We start from the raw sequence: 15312 nt of genomic DNA, 5'->3' as shown, positions 1-15312 counted from the left end.
GTTCAAGGCCAGGTTGGACAGAGCCTTGGGCAACATGGTCTGGTGTGAGATGTCCTTGCCCATGGCAGGGGGTTGGAACTGGATACTCTTAAGGTCCTTTCCAACCCAAACCATTCTATGATTCTATGATAGACAAGCTTAAGGCAACAACTGCAAATACTGATCTTCCATTTTGGTTTTGACTCCTTAATTTTTCCTTTCCACTTTTCAATCATTAGTTTACACGTAACTTGCAAAGGTTGAAAAACAAGAGGGAAGTTTTCTTTTAGGCTATGCTGGAATTTGTCATTGAGGCAATTCTGAGAGCTGTTTACAGCATTTCTGCTGAGAAATCGCTCAAGCTCAACCCCCTCCCATTAACAAATCCAGTTTTGACAAATAAGCATTTTCTGATAGAAGTTATCTCAAAGTATATTCCCTGACAGCCTTAATTATCAGAGTGAGGCCATCACACAGGATCTTTGTCTGCATCTTTTGGCATACTTCACTTCCCTCATGGCATCAACTTCTCAGCTCTGGAGAAAACAGCTTTTCATTAAAAAAAACCCAAAACAATCTAATCCTTATGATTATTGCAGAAGAACCTGGAAGCACAAATCCTAATGGCTGGAAAACCAAGTGGAACAGAGCAACCCAGGATTTATATCCTATAACATCTTAGCTTTTTTTTTTTGCTATTGATCCAATCTCACAACTTAGGGGAACACAAATATTGTTGCATACGGGGAGGCTGTGATAGATGTATCCTGGGCTGCATCAAAAGGAGTGTGACCAGCAGGTCGAAGGAGGTGATCCTGCCCCTCTACCATGTTCTTATGAGACCCCACTTGGGAGTATTGTGTGCAGTTCTGGTGTCCTCAACATAAAAAGGACATGGAACTGTTGGAACAAGTCCAGAGGAGGCCACGAGGATGATCAGGGGCTGGAGCAGCTCCTGTATGAAGACAGGGTGAGGAAGTTGGGGCTGTTCAGCCTGGAGAAGAGAAGCTGCGTGGAGACCTCAGAGCAGCCTTTAACTGTATGAAGGGGGGCTATAGGGATGCTGGGGGGGGACTCTTCATTAGGGACTGTAGTGACAGGAGAAGGGGTGATGGGTTCAAACTGAAACAGGGGAAGTTTAGACTGTATTTAAGGAAGAAGTTCTTTACTTTGAGGGTGCTGAGGCTCTCTCACAAGTAGCATATCCAAAGAAGAGCAATGTATCTTGTGAAGGGTCTGGGGCACAAGTCCTGTGAAGAGGGAACTGGGGTTATTTAACCTGGAAAAAAGGAGGTTTAGGGGAGACCTTATCACCCTCTACAATTACCTGAAAGGAGGTTACAGTGAGGTGGGGGTTGGTCTCTTCTCCCATGTAACAGGCAGTAAGACAAGAGTAAATGGCCTCAAGCTGCACCAGGGCATGTTTAGACTGGAGATTAGACAGGGTTGTCAAGCAGGAACAGGAACAGGCTGCCCAGGGAAGTGGTGGAGTCACCATTCCTGGAAGTACTCAAAAATCATGTAGATATGGCACTCAGGGACATGGTTTAGTGGTGGCCTTGGCAGTGCTGGGTTAATGGTTGGACTCAATGATTTTAGTAGTCTTTTCCAACCTAAATGATATTACCATTCTAGGATGCTATGAATATACGAAGGACATTTAACCCACAGAATGATTTTCTGTATAAAACCCCCACACATAGAACTCATGTTATTGCCATTTAACAAAGTCCTGAGGAAGCAGTTCAGAACTTACGTCAAGCTGTGGGGTAGGTATGGCCTAAACGTGGCTTTTGAGTCTAACCCACCTGCATTTATTGACTTTTAGTAGAAACTGTTAAATCTGTGGGGCAGATTAACTATGATTAACTACATGGTTAGTGTAGGCTGACTGTAATAAAAGGTTTAAATTGCTGTTGTCATTCTGCTAAAACAAATCTGCATGTCATTTGTTTAGTTACAAATAGATCTCTAGCCAAAACTGTGCAAACAGAGCTGCCCCTCTACAAAGTGAAAGGTTATCAGCACATTAACTGGTAGCTAAACTTGGGATATCTGAGGGGGTGAAAATCTGGAAGCAAAATAAAGAGAACACCAAACAAAAGGAAAGGAAACAAGTTTGGGAATTACCATCTCCATCTATGCTAATGAATTAAAGATACTCTGGACATAGGCATCAACTGGCAAAGAAAAGCTTGCGCCCATTATATTAAACATTGGAAAACCTCATGGTGACCAGGATACTAAGAGGGAAGAAACCTGTTGTGTTGGTTTTGGCCAGGATAGAGTTAATTTTCTTCATGGTAGCTAGTATGGGGCTATGTTTTGGGTTTGTGCTGGAACGGGGTTGAGCACACAGGGATGTTTTCACTATTGCTGAGCAGTTCTTATACAAAGTCAAGGCCTTTTTGCTCCACCAGTGCGTGGGTTGGGGTGGGCACAAGGAGTTGCTTATGTGGCTCTTGCTTTGCTTATTAAACTGTCTTTATCCCAACCCATGAGTTTTCTCATTTTTACTTTTTCAGTTCTCTCCCCCATCCCACTGAGGGGACTGAGGAAGCAGCACTGTAGGGCTTAGCTGCTGGCAGGGTTTAAACCATGGCAAGCTCTAGAAGACATTAATGAATTTAAATGTCTTACCTGTCATGTAGCATTTGATGTCCTGAGAGTTGCTAATGGGATTGTTGTTTTTGAACATATACAGGTTGAAAGGCATTATGTTATTGCTACTCAGATGCTTCCACATATCATGGTCTGGACTTGTCCAGCGACCCGCTAGCACATCATAGTCTCTCCGTCCCATGTGGATAAGCTTTGTGAGTGGGTCATACAGCCCTCCATGGTAGCCAATGATGATCTGGAAGTTGGGATTGGTGTCCATATAGATCTCCCCATATGCTGTGTACAGTATCTGCTTAATCATTAAGCCAGTCCCACTGAAGACAGCCAAAGGAGTGCCAATGTTATCACAAGCTATGTAGAATTCATCACCGCTGCTGAGCTCCATTGCAAAGAGGTGGCCTTGGAGGTCATAGTAGAGGGAGGTGATCTCGGAGCTCGAGTGGTTGTATAAGTGGGTGACCTTGGTTGGGTTGGTCAGGTCTGCGTAGAAGAACTGCAAGTGATGGCCATGGCTGGTTTTACTAGACACTCTCCTTCCTAGGCCATCGTAGCGGTATTTCACACTCCATCCACTGGCTTTATTGTAGGCTTTGATGAGCAGGCCAGCTGAATTGTACTCAAAAACGTCATTGCCCCTTTGCTTCAGGAAGCCGTCTTCATCCATTTTGTACTGCACATCCCCAAGTCTAGTAATCCTATCCCTGAGGTCGTACCTGAGCGGTGTAAGCCGGGCACTATTCCCTGGACTCAACAAATGGAGGTTTCCATTTAGGTCATAGCTGTAACGCCAGAGGGGTTTGTCATTGATAGACACTGTCTGCAACTGGCCATCAGCATCGTATTCGTATGAGTACCTTGTTGTGTTGGCATAAGGCCCAACCTTCAGCTCTTTCTTAACCACTCTCCCCATGTTGTCATACTGCACAGTCATCCAGTACATGAGAGACCGGAATATCTCGTACTGGACCTCCTTCATCCTGCCATAGGCATCAAAATGTTTAGTGTGAGTCATGACAGCAGTGGTAATAATCTGGTTGATATCGTAGTAGATGACTCCAAATTTACCAAACTGCTCAGTTTTGCCTGACACATCATCATACCTGTAGAGATCAATGGGTAAAGGTGTCTCGTTGATGACTGCTTGCATGCTGGTCACCCGAAAGCTGTTGTCATAGTTGTAGTCAAAGCGTGCATTCACCATGCCTTCCTCAGTGAAGCGGAAGATCTGCCGATCGATGAGGGGTCCTATCTGCCTGTATCTGATTGTACAGGTGAACCCTTCGTTCTGCAAGTTTATGGTCTTCAGCATGCCAGCAGTTTCATCGTAAGTGAAACTGATCTTGGTGGTGTCGTAGAGCATCTCGGCTAACTTGGACAACTTGCCGTACTTGTAGATGACCCGTCTCCCCGTGCCCAAGTACAACGTGTGGAGGAGCTGCTCATCCTCTGTGAAATCCTGAATGACCGAGGCGTTGCCTTCTGGTGGCCTGTAGATGTTCCTGTAGTAACCAATGGAACGAATGGTTTCTAAAGTCTGGCGAGCAACGTTGGGCATGGTCACCGATGACAACCGGTCGTTCTTATCGAACTCAAAGATATACTGCCTCTGGCTGTGAAGGAGCAGCACCATGGACTGGATGGGAGGGAGAAAAGCATAGGTTATCTTCCTGGTTTGCAGTCAAAATGCTACTAAACTCTTACAAAGCATGCAAAGTTCTCCAATCCAAAGAGTAGGGCGAGTGACATAAATCTCTGCACCCACAGGGTTAAATGGTGAGAGGTGTGCCCAGCACATCGAGGGTCCCCAAGTAGGAGTGGGTCACATAAAAAATGCACAGAGGAAGGTCTAAGTTCAGAATGCTCAGCTGTTTCAATCAATACCCTGCAGCTAATTCCCAAATTCCTCGTGCCAATAGCTTTTCCACACTAAATGAATAAAATTGGTAGAGCTACTTAAACAGTGCTTGAAAAAGCATCCCCTGACACCTTCCAATGCCTAATTAATTCACTGTGTCTCCATATCGTCTATTACTCTCTTACTCCAAACTTCTGCCTGCCTGCTTATTTCCTGTTCTGGGATTCTTTTTGCATATAACAAACAATCCACATGGATTGTATAATACAAAGAGCAAGTCAATATTTTCTGCTTTTTAAAAGTTACTTTTAAAAGTAAGTCCTTCCTTAAACTGTTGTAGGCATAGGCTCTACGCAAAACTCAGGAATAGAACATTCCAGCCCCAGGTATGCCACGTATGGATCTATAGAACACTGGGCAGTGTAATGATGAATGGTAATGCCCAGAAGGATTTAAGTCCCATGCCAACCTACAGAATGCAGACTACACACAATGCTGCAGTGTGCTACAGTAATCTGACTGGATTCATGCCTCAGACTTAATTACACGTATTTCCTACGAAGCAGGAATGGGCCCCTAGAAGAAGGCTACACGTCAGAGTGTACGGGTTGTTTTCACATGGAAAATCCTATTGGAAATTCCTACTGTTCACTCCTGTGACTTCAGCTGGAGATATTTTATATTGCAGCTGACTCAACAAAGGAATGTCGTGCTTAAAAATTCAAATGCCAAAGCTTCACAGCATTAAGACAAGAGCTCAGTGTGGCTGGGAAGAAAGTTCTCAGGCTGTTTTCAACTGCTCTTTGGTGGTCTGGCATCAAAGTCAATATGTGCACCTTAGAGCATAGGACCATAAGAACCATAAATTAGCTGGCGTGAAGGAGCACTGATCTACTAAAGTCAAAGGAGTAAAGCCCATTTGCACCAAATACACCATCTCTAATTGATAAGAGGATTCTTACCTTCTCTAAGTAAGTGTAGCTCCATGATTTGCCATCAGCAAAGATCCTGGATGTAATCCTGCCAGACTGATCATACTCCATCCTTTCTGACATTGTGCCCCTCTGAATCCCTGCAATATGTCCTCCTGGGGAGTAGGTGACATTGACCCCATTCAGTCTGCTGCTGGGTGACCAGAGGCTGGGCCTCCCTGCCTGGTCATAGAGGATGCGGAGCGTGAACTTGCGGTGGTCATCATAGATCTTCTCTGTCCTTGTCACACGGTCAAAGTCGAGGGACAGCAGGTTTCTGTTGTGAACCTACAGGATAAAGAGGGAGAATTAGGAAGCTGGAAAGAGTTCAAGTTACAAAGACCACCCTTTTCTTCACCAAATACCTCTTTAGACCATACTGGAGAGTACCCGTTTGTAATCCTACATTGCTTCTGTTGACTTCAGTGAGGAGTGAGGCAGAAAACCAGGGTAATTCTGAAACATCACCATGGTGAAGGAATATCGCTCATATCCCAAACCTAGGCTTAGAACTGCTACAGCAGGTGTGATTACAGCCCTACAGAAGACAGAGTGACAACTTGTTGCAAGGAATATTTGCGAAGTACTCTGCTTCTCAAACCTAGGTTATACAGTCTTGCTGCCATGCACATCAAAAATAATGCTTGTAGAAAGAAGATGTATGTTGTGTCAACATAGTAGAAATCAGAGTTTTTCTCTGAGTCTATATACTCAGAGAATATACTGCAGGCACTGGAGGTTGAGCCTTTCCCCTGAGATGAAGTATGGAGGCTTCGACCACTGTAGATGTTACACAGAGCGGGAGGTTTTGTGTGAGAGTTGCAGCTTTAGCTTCATTGTCCTGGGGTTATTCGGTGTTGCATAATTACACTCCTGTTACCTCCACTGCCTCTGCATTTCCAAAGATCAAAGGTATCTACTTCAAAGCTAGGAGCAGGAATACATCCTCATTCAGGGACTGTAGCACAGAGCAACAGAAAAAGAACCTGATAATACAACTTGTGTGCAAGGAGATTCACAAAGGCACATTGCCACAGCAGCAAAGCACTGAGCAAGGATGAAAACCCCACATTCCCAGTGCAAGCTTGCCAATGAAGAAAGCTGTTTTGCCATCCCACCACTTTTAAACCTCTTTCATTTGCTGAACCCCTCTTCTCTAGAAAGAGACTCTTCCTGGGTAAATTTCAAACTCCCTTTGCAGCCCTTTAGCTGCAGGCAATAAACCAGGGTTTGCTGCTTGCTGCAGGGTCTTCAGACCAAGTTATAACACTACCTTATGCCCCTCTGGATAAAGCCAACACTCCTGACCTGAGCACTGTTCTCAGCCCTGGTTTGGCTTTGATCTTGGCCATGGCTTTAGGGTGTATGATTGAATTCCCACTATATTTTGAGGGATGAGGGAGTATCTGAGTGCTAAACAGCAAGAGAAAGGATGGGGTAGAATAAAGAAGGGATTCCTCGGCCCTGGAGGAACAGGAGAGGGAGAGGCAGGACCACTGCAGTGCTTTTGTGCTGCGTGGGTCCTTTCCAACCCTAACTGAAGCTTAGAGACACCACAACGTTGGAATTCAAAAGAAGGCACCTCAGGAGCTGGGGAATCAGTGCCCATGATGTAATTACAAGGATGATGTAAGAGGAGGCAAGTGCAACAGTGGTTTTCAATTAATGAAGAACAATGGTAAAAGGCAGGTAGGAGTCAAGGGAAGAAGCGCTGTGGAAAACAGATAATGTTCTAATTAAATATGTGCAAAATAGAATGTACATTTGTGATGGAAGAAGGAATCAGCCAACAGCCCGCTGTAACAGGCGAGCTGGAAAATAACTACAAAGCTATCAAGACTCTAAGTACAGATGCACACATAGAGCTAAGAGCATTTTGTTCTCTCAGTCGGCTCTTGCTGCCATAAATAGGGTAACAGAAGTGGCAATGGTTTGCAAAAAAATCAAATCAGGAAGGAACAGCATCTCTGCCTTCCACCTCTTTGCAGAGCAGATCCAGCCCAGCAGCTGCAGTTTCTTCTGCTCCTGGTCTCTGCCAAGAGAGCTGGAGACAGCTCTTCCAGGGTTGGGATTGATGTCCAGGCTGAAAGTGGTCCCCTGACCTGTGTGCCAGCAGCAGTGCCATTCTCTGTGCTGGAAGGACCAAATAACAGGTCCTCGGATGGCTCTCCAGCTTAGTCCAAATCCCTGTATCCCATTACTGGTGCCCTAAGTCATCCCACTCTCCCCATGCTCTGGCAAGCGACTTCTGCAGGACTAGTTGGAACCAAACTTCCTTTCTGTGAGCTTTTAATGATTTGTATTCTCAAACATGGAACCCATCCTTGTTCAACGGCATGTCTTGAATAGAAGGGAATTTTCCACAGCAGAACTGAAAGGGCCGCGGGCTTCAGTCCAATAACCATGTGTTATGGTGAGCAGCTAAATAAGGTGATACATCCCCGAGTCCTTAACCTGGAACAGGGTCTGAAAAGCTCCTGCAAAAAGCTTTTGCCCCTCAGAGCATTTGACAAGGCTTGTGATCAGCACAGGATTGAGACAGGGAAAATCTAAATCCCCGGTTCACAGTGTATTTGACATCCCTCTATAATATACGAGAGACTAAATTTAACCCCAGACTCATGTTCCATAATACTTCATTCAATCCCTCAGCTTGCTTTGGGAAAGCAACAGCATAATCACACCACCATCTCTGAGTTCTCCAGTGTTTCCTAGGGAGCTCCTTTAGCTTAAATGATAATTAAACACCATGCCCTGATCTCCCTGGGAGCACAAGAGCACAGAAAGGGAAGCTTTCTCTTGCAAACACTCTGGCAACCTTCAGCAGAGGAGGGCAAACAATACTTCTGCAATGAGAGCTCCTGGAGCCAACAACATCCATGTGATAAATGGTTGCCTACAAAGCAATTTCCCCAGTGAATTGCTAAAGCCATTGAGGTGAGCATCTCCAGACCTCAACACCTTGTGGAGGTGATGCTGGGCTGTTCTCATTAGTCAACACACCAGGAGCAGTAGCAGCACATCCCTCCCTGGTCACGCTGGTCCTGGGGAGTGTCTGGTCTTGATGCTACCATTAACCTGCTGCCAAGGTCTTGGGAAAAACAAAGTGACTTACAACAGGAGTTTCCATGGTTAAGGGAATAAAAGAGCTGAGCCAGCAGCTCTCTTTTGGCTGTCCTGTTTGCTCCACTGTCAGAGATTACTTTATGTCCTTCTTCATTGAAAAACATCAAGTTTGTTTAAAAAGGAAGGAGTCTGTTCCTTGGAGCTGAATGCACTCACTGCAGATGGACTCTGTGTTGCTGTTGGCCAGTGATGGATTGAATTCATAGCCAGCCAGTTTATGGAGATGTCCCACTGCTGGGGACAGTGGATCAGAGCATCACAACTTTCCATAGGGTGTGTGGTATAGAAGAGAAAGGGTCTGCTTTAACATGTAAGAATAAGAATACCCCACAGCTGTGAGAGGAAGGGCCACAGCTCATAAGGTGTAGAACTGCTGGAATAAATCCAGAGGAGGTCATGAGGATGATCAGGGGCTGGAGCAGCTCCTGTATGGAGACAGGCTGAGAAAGTTGGGGCTGTTCAGCCTGGAGAAGAGAAGCTGCGTGGAGACCTCAGAGCAGCTTCCAGTGTCTGAAGGGAGCCTATAGGGATGCTGGAGAGGGACTCTTCATTAGGGACTGGAGTGACAGGACAAGGGGTGATGGGTTAAAACTTAAACAGGAGAAGTTTAGTTTGGATATAAGGAAGAAGTTCTTTATGTGAGGGTGCTGAGGCACTGGAATGGGTTGCCCAGGGAGGTTGTAATGCTCCATCCCTGTCAGTGTTCAAGGCCAGCTTGGACAGAGCCTTGGGTGCCATGGTTTAGTGTGAGGTGTCCCTGCCCATGGCAGGGGGTTGGAACTGGATGATCTTAAGGTCCTTTCCAACCCTAACTATTCTATGATTCTATGATTCTATGTGGATCCATGCGATGGCAGAACAAAGAATGTTGGTTTCAGGGAACTCCCTTTTCTATAGTGGCCAGATCCTGTTCTCATCTCAAAGGCTTCACAGAATGGTGCTGCAGCCTTTTTGGGTATGTTCTTTCCCCATGGAGCACCATGTCTTTGCTGCTGTCTCATGTGGGCAGTGGGGGTGAGGGGAGAGGGAAAGCAGTGATTTACTCACACATGGCTGAAAACGATAACATGTCCCCAGATGAACAAAAACCACGTTGAACTTAATTTCCCTCAGCTTCTCCCTTGCCAGGGAAAGCAGCAATTACTGGGAGGAGGGAAGGGGAGAACATGACACATTAAACGTCAGGCAATCCCCAGGGAGGCAATTAGCACCTTGCAGGTTTATGTCTTAGGGGTGCAGATGCTGCCATGCAGGTACAGACAAGCAGCTTAAAACATCTTGTACACCCTCAGCTATTTTGAACCCCTGAACAGAGCCATAACTGAGTCCTTCAACCATGTAAGATGCTCTTCTGCTTCACTAGAAGGGTCCCGATAGGCTCAAAATGTGAATAAATGCTGGCAGATTTATAGGGACATCATTAACCAGCCTGAAAACTCATTTTGCAATGCAGTTTGCAACTGCAGGACAATATTAAAGCAAAGACACATTCTGCTTTTGAATCTACTGTGAGAATTTGGGAAGATAAAACTGACATGGGCAGCTGAGCTGTGGCTAAGTGAATGGAAACTGCTTTGAACACCAAATAGCTGTGGCAGATTTCAGCAGGGTCACTCCTTTCAACAGAAAACCTGCCTGAAAATTCCATTCGTTTTTAAAATGAAATAATAAAATAGAATGAAAATACCCCAGACAAACCATTGCAAAGGGATCTGCAGGTACAGAGCAGTTCCCACTGAAGGACCAGCTTCAGTTTTCTTCTGATAGCAGAATAGAGCCTATTGAAACAAGGGGAAAAGAGCAGAGGCTGGGCTGGGGAGGGTGAAGAGCAACACTTGACAAGTGTGAGTGAGGAGAGGTGGGAGAAATCACACCAAGATGCCAGGGGTCACGCAGCAGGGAAGAGGGAGAGGTGAAGAGCAAGGACTGGGAAACATATATCGAGAAACCAGAGCATTAACCCTAACCATTCTACGATTAACATTTGCTGCAAAGCTGAAGTGCAACTGAATAGCTGCAATCCTTTTACAGTGGTGGCATTGCGCAGCACTAAGCATCTTTCCCCAAGGCTCTGAATTTGCCAGGTGCTGAGCAGCTTCCCAGGAACCGCTCACCAGCTCATGACTGAGACCAGCAAGGTGCAGGGTGAGTGCACAGGACAGGTTACGAGCCTTGCCAAGCAGTTAGCAGGGGGAGATCTTTAAAGAGCCCTGACAAGTCTGCGGTGCAGTGTGTGGAACAAGGTTTTCAAAACACATCAGTCTCAAGCACGGAAAGGGCCATTGGGTTGTAGCTGTTTGTAACACTTCACTTAGGGGAGCAATGACAATTGCAACGCACGGCCCTGAGAGCCCAAGTTCAACAGATCAGGAAGCATCAGGAATCTAGAGATTATTCTGAGGCTTCCCTGGAAACATAATCACAGAATGGTTTGGGTTGGAAGGGACCTTAAAGCTCATCCAGCTCCAACCCCTGCCACAGGCAGGGACCCCTTCCACTAGAGCAGCTTGCTCCAAGCCCCTGTGTCCAACCTGGCCTTGAACACTGCCAGGGATGGGGCAGCCACAGCTTCTCTGGGCACCCTGTGCCAGCGCCTCAGCACCCTCACAGGGAAGAGCTTCTGCCTAAGAGCTCAGCTCAGTCTCCCCTCGGGCAGGTTAAAGCCATTCCCCTTGGCCTTTCCCTACAGGCCCTTGTCCAAAACCCCTCTCCAGCTTTCCTGCAGCCCCTTCAGGCACTGGAGCTGCTCTCAGGTCTCCCCTTCAGGAGCCTTCTCTTCTCCAGGCTGACCCAGCCCGGCTCTCTCAGCCTGTCCTCATATGCTTAGAAAACTTTTGGTGCTCAGGTCTATTACTGCCAGCAGCACGGATAGAAAATACCTGCACTAATTGATGCAGTATTTTGTAGTTATGATAGTCTCTCACTTGCTTAAACAGCCTATCATGATGGTTACACCTGTGATCACACATGGGAGGTCACACAATCCCAGTGATGCAAAGGACTTGTAGGCAAATCATCAATCCTACCTGTGACGGCCAAGAGAACATCAGCACGGATGTGTATATTCAAATCACAAAGGTTGTGTCACTGATAGTGAACAGCTAGTTCTGTGTTCTGCAGCCTCATCCCTATCGCAGACAACACAATCCCTGACCCTTTGTGTCAAGAGACTGAGAACTGCTGAGATGGGAAGCGCAATGCAAAACACTTCTCACTCACCCTCAGCCGACGTCCGAAGACGGTGACCTGCCCTCTCGCTTGCTCCTTCCTCTGCCTCCACTCCACGAGATTGAGGCCGTTGTCGATGGGCAGGGTGACGTTCCTCTTCCCCACCGTGGGGTTGACAGTGCCTGCCAGCAGATGTGGCTCGGTCTGCAGGGCCACCTCCATGCCGTTGGCGAGCATCAGTCTGAGAGAGCCATCGGCGCCGATGTAGTAGCTGTTTCGAACTTGGTCTGAAGACAGAAAAGAGATCTTTTGAAACCCAGTGATAGAGCCTCAGCTTTTCATTAGCCCCCTCAGTCAGGCTTCATCAGCATTTCTGATGGCTGTCACCAAATGCACCCTGTCACTCACCTGTCCCATTCACAGTGAACAGAACATTGGTTTCATCAGTGACGGACAATCTCTTTCATTCTGATGAGGTTCTGCACCTCAAAGCTTTGCAGAAAGGTCTTGCACGAGTTAAAAAAGGCACCGATATAAAATCCATGTAATACCCTAGCAAAGGACACAGCTTCAAACCTTTTCCTCTAGGCTAAACCACTGGGTGGGGGGATGCGCGCTTTAAATCACAGTCTGGATGAAAACTTTCCACGCTTTCATATCCTCAAGATCCCAATTCCACCACAAGAGATGAAAAAATGGGGCCACCTCCTTGTCTCACCAGTGACAGGAAATTGCACAGTGAGTTAATGCTCACCAGTTCCCCAAACAACAGCCAAACCCCTTTCACTTGGGAAAGCTTTCAGGAGGCAACCAAAGCCCTCGTGTTTAGAAAGAAAGCAGAGGCACTAAGCTCCCACACATCTCCATACGTCTGGCCTCTGCTAGCTCATGAGAGATCAGCAGCATTTGTAGCCAGGATTTGGGACTTCAGGAGTGGAAGAGGAGAACTTTATCCTTTCCACATCCTTCAGGAATGAGGCAGGCTGAAAGCGCATCCTTTGAATCCCCAGCTGGCATTTCCCTCTGCAGAGAGAAGGGTAAGAAAGCACAAGGCTTGCTCAGTGCAGAACAGCTTTAAAAGCACATTATACAAAGACTGCCTTATCTGAAGCTCCTCAAAAGATGGAAAATATTACCATTTCTGCCTCCCAGGCTTCCATAAATACCTAATTGTGAATAAAAACACCCATTAAAAATTCATGTCAATTGTTTTTCCATTCTGAAGCAAGTTGGGGTTTGTTCACTCCTTGCTCTGCCCCAGCACAGCAGGAAACGTGATCACAGTGGTATTATCATCTCTTGTCTGGACAAAATAGATCAGCAAAGAGCACAGTTTGGTATCATTAGGAAAGGAAATCTGAAACCAGTTGGTCTTTGCTTATAGTGAGTCTGATCCTGCTCCTGTTGTAGGCAGCTGGAGTCTTGCCACACTGATCTCAGCAGGATCACAACTCACTGTACATAGCAGTAATAGTGTCAATCTGCAGTGACACTGGATTTTGCCACTATAAACATACAGCAGTGACCCATAGTGTAGAGCCAAGTGTTTTAGCTATGCCACTGAGTACTGAAGTTGATGGGTTTTCAACATAGACTCCAGCAGGATCAAACCCACTGCATGCTTGGCTCTGCAAACGGAGAGAAGGGGCTGTCACTCTTAGATGCTTGGTTTGTTGAGAAAGTGGCAGGAGATGTGCTTTAAATCAAATCAATGAAATATCTCTGCACAGTTAACATATTCCTCCCTCTGTCACCAGGAAGCAAGGGAAAGCATGAAGGCCACCATGAAATTCACTGAACATGTGATGCTCCCTTTGTGTCCCATAAGCAGCACAGAGGGGTTATGGTGGATTGTCACCAGCACTGTGGGGAATTTAAACCCTCCACTTCCAACATTTTCCCAAGAGAAGACTCTTCCCTGGCTTTGGAAGCAACTCCTCAAGGGCTACATGAAATCCAGGGGCCATTGGATGTTGTATTTTATGTTGCTTTGGCTCTAGGGCACTACTGCCTATTTTGGCTTTGAACAAATGCTCACTTTGTCATTAGTCCAGAGGACAAAATCCCACTGAGGTGCTGAGGTGCCTGCGAGCTGCAGAGGCTCCTAAATCCATCTGACAGGAATCTGTGACCTTCTGAAAATGCCTTCTCAGATCTCACCCATTCACAGTGTGATCCAGCATTCCTGAGAGGTTCACCGAGGATTTGGGAAAGCTAGACAGAGCCGAGTCCATAAGGAAAATGCACGAGCAAAGGGAATCTGCAACATGCATTTTGCTTGGAGAACAGTGGAGAGGGCAAGATGCTCACAGACCTTTAGAATGCCTCCAACTCCATCCCTGGAGAAGCACTTGGAAGGCAAATTACATTTCAGCTGTGCTTAATACACCCCTGGGCAACTCTTGTTTCAGTTTCTACAGCGCTGCCATGAACAAACAGCTACCCTAGTTTGGGAATTCACAGTCCCTAGTGCCTGTGGGAAAGCCAGCCTCAGCAGGTCACAGGCCACCTCTGCAGCGTTATCCAGACCTTCACTTTAAATGAGTTTCTTCAGATCCAAGCATTTCCATAACTGTGTACTTCTAAGGACAGTTGAGCTGTTTGTGATGCCACATGTCCTGATGGTAAGAGTGGCCCCGTGCTGGAGGGCAGCACAATGAGGTAATTGACTGTGGCACCATTATCTAACTGTGCCTTCAGCTCCGGGTGTATAAATCACATCACAGTCAATTATGTCACTAAAGAGCCCCCAACAGTGGGCTCTATTGCTTAATTAGGCTCTTGAGATGAAGCCAACCTCATGCCTGTGCAGTCGCCAGACGTTTCAATGTGAGTGGATGGATGGGGCAGGGTAGAGGTTGGATCTGCTTTGCAGGCTAGAAGTAAAGAGTAAGAAAGACACTGTGTTCCCTCCAGGAATAGTGAGGATGGTTTGAAGAGGCTGGCACCCTCCCAGCTGTCCTTTCCAGAGGCAGGAAAAGCAATGTTCAGGCATAGGAGGTACTTGCTTTTAGGAAAAGACAAGGGGAGGGATATGCCAGTGATGTGGGAACAAATGTGACTCTGGAACACATTGGTCTCACTTGGAGCACTTCATCCCTCATAAGGAGAAATGATGTTTGACACCCCACGGCCATTAGGCACAGGCTAAGAGTGAATGAGAGCTGGGGGGGTGAAGAAAGTGGAGTCTGAAAGTCTCCTTTTCTCCAGGCTCTGGGAACAGGAGTGATAGCTCACGCTGACCCTAAGGAGCCTACAGAACTTGCAGATCCAGGCTGGTGTGGTTTGTGCACTACAAATTCTGCTCCTACCAGTATTTCAGCACCTTTCCGCCCTGCTATCAATTCCTCTTTTATTTCCCATTTCAACACCTTTCCTTCACCTCATCAGTGCTCCGCTTCCCCACTTTACCATCACTGGTAGAACTGTGCTCATTTCCAACAGCCACAAACTGGTCCTATGAGTCCTACCCTGACTGCCCATCTCTGTTTCCTCCTTTGTGCCTCTGCACACCAGCCCTTCAGCTCAAACACAGACCTTCTGAGGACAGGGATGGGCATTTTCCTGGATGCTTCCTTAGGGATGCTTGAA

The 15312-nt window shown here is 46.6% G+C and overlaps 1 protein-coding gene across 11 annotated transcripts in view; it reads right to left on the bottom strand.

Annotated features, from left to right (window-relative positions):
• The window catches only part of TENM4 (teneurin transmembrane protein 4), a 759599-nt gene that overhangs the window by 19171 nt on the left and 725116 nt on the right, over positions 1-15312 (bottom strand). For all 11 annotated transcript variants that reach the window (XM_061458042.1, XM_061458041.1, XM_061458044.1 and 8 more), the window contains 3 exons: positions 11773-12008; positions 5419-5715; positions 2620-4234 (listed from right to left, as the gene is read on the bottom strand). In XM_061458042.1, coding sequence (XP_061314026.1) covers positions 2620-4234; positions 5419-5715; positions 11773-12008 — 2148 coding nt within the window. The remainder of the gene's footprint in view (positions 1-2619; positions 4235-5418; positions 5716-11772; positions 12009-15312) is intronic.

This window comes from Pezoporus flaviventris, unplaced genomic scaffold (genome assembly GCF_033815535.1).
Source record: "Pezoporus flaviventris isolate CSIRO_AGI_PZ_B2104156 unplaced genomic scaffold, CSIRO_AGI_Pfla_v1 ptg000025l, whole genome shotgun sequence".
Lineage (NCBI taxonomy): Eukaryota > Metazoa > Chordata > Aves > Psittaciformes > Psittacidae > Pezoporus > Pezoporus flaviventris.
The sequence above is the reverse complement of the archived record's forward strand: the minus strand, read 5'-3'. Positions and strand labels throughout refer to the sequence as shown.